Source organism: Capra hircus, chromosome 1 (assembly GCF_001704415.2).
Source record: "Capra hircus breed San Clemente chromosome 1, ASM170441v1, whole genome shotgun sequence".
NCBI lineage: Eukaryota > Metazoa > Chordata > Mammalia > Artiodactyla > Bovidae > Capra > Capra hircus.
This window is the reverse complement of record NC_030808.1, coordinates 20,795,757-20,804,212: the sequence shown is the minus strand read 5'-3', so window position 1 is coordinate 20,804,212 and position 8,456 is coordinate 20,795,757. Positions and strand designations below refer to the sequence as shown.

Below are 8,456 nucleotides of genomic sequence, written 5' to 3'. Positions count from 1 at the left end.
AGGCTGTAAGCTGATGGTCTTTCTGAGCTACGCTTCCATTGCCCTGTCTCTAGATACATTAACTCTAAGGCCATCTTTTCTTTTTTTTTTCTTTATTTTTCCAAGAACGGAAAAGCATTCTCGAAGACTTGCTATTCTCATGACCAGAGACTTATTACATTTATGGAAAATCTGAAAGTCAGAGAGAGCCCAAAAAGTAACAATCATTTCAAACCAGAGACAATGAATTTTTTCCTTCATTTATTCAAAGTCACTGCAGGAAGTAAACACTAAAAGATTAAAAAACAAAACAAAAAAATTCACACTGCAGTATGTACAATTCCATGACATCATATGAAGAAATTAAATTTCTAATAAAAATGACAAATTATATTACTGAGCAGACTGCATCAAAATTGGTTGTGTAAACCCCAGAATTCATACCATGAATGGTAGTGTGCCTGTATTCCAGTACCCTGGAACACTCCTGGTATATGTTTCCAATGGGATTAAAAAATTCATGAAAGTAGTTGTGTGAACTCTTTATTTTGAAAAGTGGTTGACTTGATTTAAAAAGTTTTAAGACCCTTGGATTCAAAGCATTCTTCCACAAAGCTTAAACCACAGAAGTCGTGTCCAGAAATGGAATACTGTTATGTTGGGATGAACATCTGATCTGACTTGTTAAGACATTTTACCAAATGCACAGATGCACAGGGTCCCCCATGCACTTTTCATGCAGCAGGTAATCACAACTTAAATAAAAGGCTTATTCTATACATTTGTCCAGACTTGCAACTGTATACATACATGCACAATTTTTAAACTTGTCTGATTATATTTACACTTGTACATGGAATATACAGAAACCAAAGAGATTAAAAGGCTTTTCTGTTGTATTAGAACAATACAAAATATGTATTTTTTCATTAAGGAAATCACTATTTACATCACCTTTAAAAACCAATTTTAACATCTTCATGTAACAAGTCAATATATATATATACATATTATATATATATATATATATATATAAAATATATACTCTCACCGGTTTACTCTTCTGTAAGATGCAGCAGAGAGCAAACAGGTAATGCTACCTTACTGATGTCAATGAGAGCTGTAGTACCCTTTCACAAATGACTTTGTTAGGAAGAAATTGTCTAGATATCTAAAATAGTCCTTGAAAATGTGTATATGTGCATCCTTGTATCTACATATGCATAAACGAAGTGCATTTAGGGATGTATGCCCTTTCTCAGCACTTTTCTTTAAGATCATACTAAACTCAAATTGGGGACACTCTCTAGTATCAGAACAGCCTTCTTCCTGGTCAGGTTTATCTATATATGACATATCTTCATTTCTTTGACTGCTGACAATAACCACCACCAAAAGACAACCAACCAACCAACCAAGGGAATGAAAAAAAAAAAAAAATACAATGTTGGCCCTTGATCTTCTTTTTCCTGACCTAAATTTCACTCCCTTGTAAAAGCCCATTTTCCCCTAACCAAGGGGGAACATTGGTAATTTTTCTAGCATACTTCTAAGGCTCTAGAACTTTCATAATGGCAGAAAAAAAAATGACTTGTTTAAAAGCTTATATAGTGTAGACAGTAAGACTGTCACAGAATAAAGATGGGATGCAGATGAATATCTTCACTGGCCAGTGGAATTTTCAAGACATAGCATAATATTCACTCGTATTATTTTTTAATATATTCAGTAATTATTTACAAATCATTCTGAGAAAAAATAATCATTTAGGGTTTTAGATCATATTAGGAAATAACGCCCATTTTTGATATAAAAATCTTAGAAACAACTTTAAGTAGAACAATTTCAAATAGATTTTCTTCTAATTAATAGTTGATTATATAACAGTTTTTTGGTAGGTCAGTTGCTACCTCGGTTCACAATTAAAACCAAATCTATCTGGTGAATGAATTGCGGATGGTAAAAAATGAACTGAAAAACACAGATGTGTTTCAAGACAGAAACCCCATGTGGTTCAATAATAAATTAAGTTCTTCTACGAAAACATCAATGTGTCCTTTTAATCACTATTTTAAAATAACAGATCTGATGGAGTGACTGTGTACAACTCTGCCATGTGTATGTGCCCCTTACTTTTTTGTTTAAGCAGTCTGAGTTTAGTGCCTCCCTTGGGTGTGAAATATGTATTTTCATCTTTGTCAGCACTGTTCTCAGGACAATGGTTTTCACAGAAGTTAAGGATGTATTCAGGAGGAGTTGCCAAACCATCCTGGAATCACCTGAGTTTGGTAAGTGGCCCTGTTATTCCATCCCTAAGGCTAATTAAGTAGATGTTACTCTTTAGAACACACAAGTAATCACATATTTTTCCTGAGATGTTGAGCCAGATATGAAAGTTGTCCCCTCCACCCGATTTTTTTTTTTGTCATAAAAAGTATTCGGAACCCGATTTCCAAAGACATAACAGTAATAATATGAAGTACAATATTGCAAATTTTGAGTTGATGTGTGACTATATTGGGGAAAATATAGGCATCAAATAGTTTGTTTACAATCCTGTTTTCTGAGAAAAGTCATAAGCAATTGTTTCAATTTTCAAAACCCAAATTTCAGTGTGCAGAAGAAACACCTAGGGAGTGTACTAAGATGCAGAAGGAAGACTCCCAGGTCCACTCAGTAGAGAATTCTTGTTTGGTAGATCGGAGCTGCTGCCTGGGAATCTGCATTTTAAAGCAAGTGCTCTGGATGATGCTAATGCAGGTGGTCTGAGTCCAGCTTTAAGAAACCCTGGTCGTCAGACTCACAGGTACCACAGAAATGGTGAGAAGTGGCTTTTATAAGACATGGTGAAAACTGTCCAAAGAAAAGCCATTTTGCTAGTTAAAAACAACTTATTTCAGTTATTTAGGAAACCATCTGAAGATAAATGTTAACTCTCCTAATTCTGTAAAAGGAGGAATATTAATTTAGTAAAGTAGTTAAAATACAAAAATGGAAATCTGCCTTTTTTTAAGATCTATCAAACTTCCACCAATTGTAATCAATTTTTACCAAGTAGTACAAGGTTTAAAGAAATACAGAATATTGAAAAGGATCGGGGAAGCCCAGACACATTGAGGAATCACAAAACCCCTTTCAATAGTCAAAAATAATTTTTTTTTTAGCAAAAGTGAAAAATGTAAGCATATATTTTTCTAATTGTTTTGGAATTGAATGAGAAATGAAACAGCACTAGGTTTTTTAATTCAATAATTACCCTTTAAAGAGTTATTATTTAGTAATGTGGACTTTAAAAAACGTGTTATATAGGTTGCTTCTGAAAAGCAAAATCAAGTCCTCTAATAAAGGCAGCAATGCATTAATCTGCTGGATGGAGATTTATATTTTAATTTATGCCTAAAATCTGTGATTAAAAAAAGAATTATCATTCATGGGCTACTCACAGTTGTTGTCTGATGCATACAGAAGGTGTCAAACAACCAATTGCTAGTTCAGCAGCTTCCTCATGACATTTAACATGAAGCAAAAAGTAGTCTGCATATTTAAACATCACCATTAACCAATACTTTTCAAAACGAAAAAGTTTCAATTATACCATGCTTTTCTCAAATCATGCGCTTATTTATACAGATCTCAAGTTCATTAGTTTTAAAAAGATCCAAAGTTGGGTGGCAGGTCCATTTTATTCTGATTCCTTTTTTATTGTTAGCATGTTTCCCAGAAGTCCATAAACTTCTCCGTTTGCACTGTGTGGGCGAGAAGCATTATTGCCCATATGGCTATTATAAGTGCTCCTTAAATTAAAGAAAGAAGCTTTAGTTTCTGCAGCAGGAAGTAACTCTTCTTTGATTGTAACCTGTGAGATACTTTCAGCAGATGAAGGCTCCCTCCAAATGTCCCTGTCCTGTGTTTCTCGACTGGTAACAGAATTGCCTCCTTTCTGGAGCATGTAATAGAGTATTGGGTTAGTTTTGGTCAGTCTTGGAGAGTCTTTCTCATACTCATTCTTGTCCACATCTGTTATCACCCACTTAATGGGTCCTTTCTCACTGGGCATGGAACACCCGTTCACAAGCCCAGCTTCTGGTCTAGACCCTGTGCAGCCCAAGTGCTCAGGGAAAGGAGGACTCAGGGCGGCCCTTCCGACACCTGGGTATGGAAAGGTCCTGCTGTCCATGCAACCGCCGGGCTGAGTGGCACCGTACATCAGTCCGTTGAGAGAAGCAATGCTGAATTCAGGCTTGCTGTTGGTCACACTGCTTCTGTGTCCTTTCTTTTTACTGTCAGCCACAGAGTTACTCCTGTGCTGAGACAAATCTCTCACGCAGTTTTCTGAGAGAAGCAGCTGTTTCAGGACGTTGAAGCTTTTGCTCTCTCTGGTCCAATTCCTGGGTTCACTTTCGCTGGCTGAACCGTGACTGGCAGGATGTTTAAATTCAAGATCACTTCTGCTAAGTTTCAGCTCTTGCTGGTTAAGCAAGGACCCGTACAGCACCTCCGGAGCACTGTGACTGTTTGCAGCATCGACTGTGTTACTTTTTGTCTTTTTAAAGGGGTTTTCTAATGGCTCGCTGTAAAGCTTCCTTTTCTTAGGGACCATGCAAAGGTTCTTCGATTCTACAAGTGTCAGTTCACTGTTCCTGTGACTGCTGTCCAGCTCATCAGCCAGGTGACTGTCTTGATTTTGTCTCAGCAATCGGCTTAGCAGACCGTTCTTTGAGAAAGAAAAATCCTGAGGTGAGCCAGGCTCTGGATTCAAGTCCTCAGATGCTGGTAAGGCAGGTGCGCTTCTCTGCACGGGAGGGGCCGTCCCTAAGAAGGGGGCGCCCGGAGCCTCGTGGCTCAAGTGCATGCCCGCGCTATGCGGATGCAAGTCATCACAAGGCTCAGATTTTATTTTCACCATCAGTATTTGTTCACTTAAAGCTCTATCTGTATGTTCCTGAGTGCTCTCATCTCTTAAGGGCATCTTCTCTTTCTTTTCAGTCTTCCCTTTGTTGGGATTTCCCAGCAGTAACTGGAGGACGGTGCGCCTTTCAAGCAGATTTTCTATTTCAGACCCAGAGAGTCCTGGTTCAGGACCTATTGTGTGACTGCCGAATGCTTTCTTCTCTTCAACTGCACTTGTTTTATTGGCTAGCAGAGGGCTATTCAGTCTATCAATCATACCTGGAGGTTTATCTGTATTTACACTCAGCAGCTGTTTACTGGGTCTCTGCTCTTCCCCTGACACGGAAGACTGCATTCCACATTGCGCTAAATTTTGTAACAGTTTACTGGCACTGAACGTGGCCGAGTTTTGTGCACCTTCATTGTGGATGGCTTTCTCCCCCTGCGATTCTTTGCTTTTTGTAAGGTCCATCAGGTGGCTCGAGGCGGTATTCGCTGGCTTTTCGGGCTGGGGGCCACAGGCATACGGTGGGGAATTCCATTTGATGACCAGAGAGTGTTGGGAAAGGTTGATGGGAGAGTCGGCTTTGGTGGATGCAAGCAGTGGTGGAGTGCTCACGGGAGTAGTCCTGTTGGTGCTGGGGCTCTCTATTACAGACGTCCGGGTGTAATTCTGTGTGCTGAACTTTGTCTCATCGCTGTGTGCTTCCTGAGGGCTGCTGTTTCTTTCCATGTTTTCTTCATTCTTATGGCCAAGCAGCAACTGAAGAAGGGTTACCTTCTGGTGCGAATTTAGCTTAGAATTCTTTGAGGTATCTTGATCTTCTTTGACGTCAACTTCGGGGACTTTTGGATCCCAAGTGTTTAGCAAGGACTGAGTTAAGTTATCCAGAGAAACAGGCTGGTCGGGTTCGGGTTTTCCTATCCGGTGTTTGCAAGACAAGTCTATGGGCACACAGCTGGAGTAAGAACTTTCATCACCACTGCTCTCATCGGTGAAGCTAGGATTGGGATCTGAGTACTCATCAATGGTCGTAGGCGTGCTGCTCTCCTCAAAAATGCTTCCTCTCTCACTGTGACTGTGTCCGTTCATCGGCTTAGGTATGGTCTGGCTTTTAAGAAGATGTAAAAGCAAACTGTTATTAGCAGTCTGTTTTATATTGTTTCTTTCCAGGGAGTTCTTATAGCCTGCATTTTTGGGGGAAGAAGGGACAATACCCACTGGATTCTGAAATGCTGTACTTTTGCTAGCCATTAGTTTGTTTGATGATGCTCTTGCCTGACCATTAAGATGGCCTGATATGCCTTTTGAGAGCTGGAAACTACCCATGTCCTTCTGGCCATTTTCTTGTAATCTGGCCATGGCAGCAAGTCTTTCGCTTGCTGCCTGATTTGCATTTTGTGTTTTTAAAGCATGTTCCCGAGAATACTGCTGTAAATGGGCTTCGCTGGAGAGAAGTAGTGCTAGTTGGCTACAGGCAACACTGGGTTTGGGTGAAGTGGCAGGACTAGCCCTTTTTTCCACCATGCTTGCGACAGCCTGTAATCTTGCAGCACACGACAAGGGTTCGCTCATGACCTTTGTTCCGCCCTGCCCCACGTGATGAGGTGACTCTATGAACCTATCTCTGATAAGGGTTTTCGTGACATCAGGGACGTTGGTATCGGGCTTTTGATCTTTAGCTTTGCTTTTCTTCAACAGGGTTTTTAAGTGACTCGATGCAACTCCATAGCACCTTAAATCTTTCTCCACTTTTAAAGAATTATGACTCAGGGCGTATCCTTGCTCCTTGAGGCTCTGCCTAATTTGTTGTGACAGGGCAACAGTCTGCAGCCGAGAGCTGAACGACTGAAGCAGAGAGGCCAGTACCTTGCTGTCCTGTTTGCCTTTAGGCGCACTGTCAGCCATGCCAGCCAGCAGAGCCTCCTTCTTTACGTTTAGATTTACGATGGAATCAGACAGCCTCTTCCGCTTCGCTGCATTCCAGTCCTCAGAAGACTGCAAGAGTCTGGCTTTTTTGAGGTGCAGCATGCCAGATCCCTGATACGTGTGTGTGCTGAGAACTGGACCATTACGCTGACAGGTGGGAAACGCGCTACCAGAAATGTTAAAGTTCTGATCATCTTCATTACGCCCGGCAGACGCTTTGTCAACGGCAGTACCTGACCCCTCTGCTGCCTGATGCATTAGTAATCCTTCTAGGTAAGTTAGAACAATAGAATCCTGGTGCACATCAGAGCCAAGCTCTTCTCCATGAGTCATGTTCAATAGAAGTGTTCACGAGGGCTCGGTTTCTATTCACTTTGAGGAATGGTTTTTTGTGGGGAAGTGAGATGTAACTTCAATAAGCGAGTGTTGGTGTATCACCTTCCACAGTAATTAGACAGAGGTATGTGGTTCCATTCTGACCAGGATTATTGCTGGCTGGCAATGATGAGACAAAAGGTAGGCAGACTATGACGTAATCTGACCTCAGAGCTGGGAACTCTCAAACAAGAAACAGCAGCAGAATTCCTCTACACACAGAGCTGCGGTGGCAAGCAGACAAAATCCTCAGTGAATATACTGCTTTTCCTTCTTCATCTTCCGTTCCCCAGTAAACGCAAATATCAGTGTTCTAAAAAATAAATAGAAAATAGTTAAGAAGATGAATAGAATTATGCTATGATACCTGTAGGCAAAAAATACAGCACTTGTAAGTGTCTATGTGGGTGTATATATATATACATATATACAATATACATATGTATACATTGCAGAGCTTCCTTATTAGTTTATTGTCATTCTATTAAGTTGGAAATCTCTACTGGAAATCCTATGGATTAATCCATATTGTTAAAATGATCTAATCAGTTAGAGAAAATACTTTAATGTTCTGTAACTGTCTTACAAAGCCCATCGAGTTTTTGAATTTTCATAAACACCTTTCTGCAAAGCGATATGAATGGTGAGTCTCTTCTGCAGCACCACAGCTCTATGAGGGGCTGGAATGAGCTTCCTTACATTACTAGGAGCTTTGGAAGGAACAAGAGAAGTGCGAAAAAAGGAAAAGGGATCTTTGTGATGTGGACTCATCAAATGAGTTTGATGTGGGGTTGAGCATCAAAAGAATCGATGCTTTCGAACTGTGGTGTTGGAGAAGACTCTTGAGAGTCCCTTGGACTGCAAGGAGATCCAGCTAGTCCATCCTAAAGGAGATCAGTCCTGGGTGTTCATTGGAAGGACTTATGTTGAAGCTGAAACTCCAATACTTTGGCGACCTGATGCAAAGAACTGATTCATTGGAAAAGACCCTGATACTGGGAAAGATTGAGGGCAGGAGGAGAAGGGGACGACAGAGGATGAGATGGCTGGATGGTATCACCGGCTCAACGGACATGAGTTTGGGTAAACTCCCGGAGCTGGTGATGGACAGGGAGGCCTGGTGTGCTGCAGTCCAAGGGGTCACAAAGAGTCGGACATGACTGAGCGACTGAACTGAACTCAATTAGGGCACTCGCACCATTTTTAGCTTAGAAAATATGATTGTGTGCTCAATCCTGTCTTACTCTTTGCAACCCCATGGACTGTATAAGGCTCTTCTGTC

General features: G+C 40.7%; 1 protein-coding gene across 1 annotated transcript in view; it reads right to left on the bottom strand.

Annotated features, from left to right (window-relative positions):
• NRIP1 (nuclear receptor interacting protein 1) overlaps positions 224–8,456 on the bottom strand; it is a 52,484-nt gene continuing 44,251 nt past the window's right edge. The window contains exon 2 of the mRNA XM_018052861.1: positions 224–7,487. Coding sequence (XP_017908350.1) covers positions 3,662–7,132 — 3,471 coding nt within the window. The 5' untranslated portion in view covers positions 7,133–7,487 and the 3' untranslated portion in view covers positions 224–3,661. The remainder of the gene's footprint in view (positions 7,488–8,456) is intronic.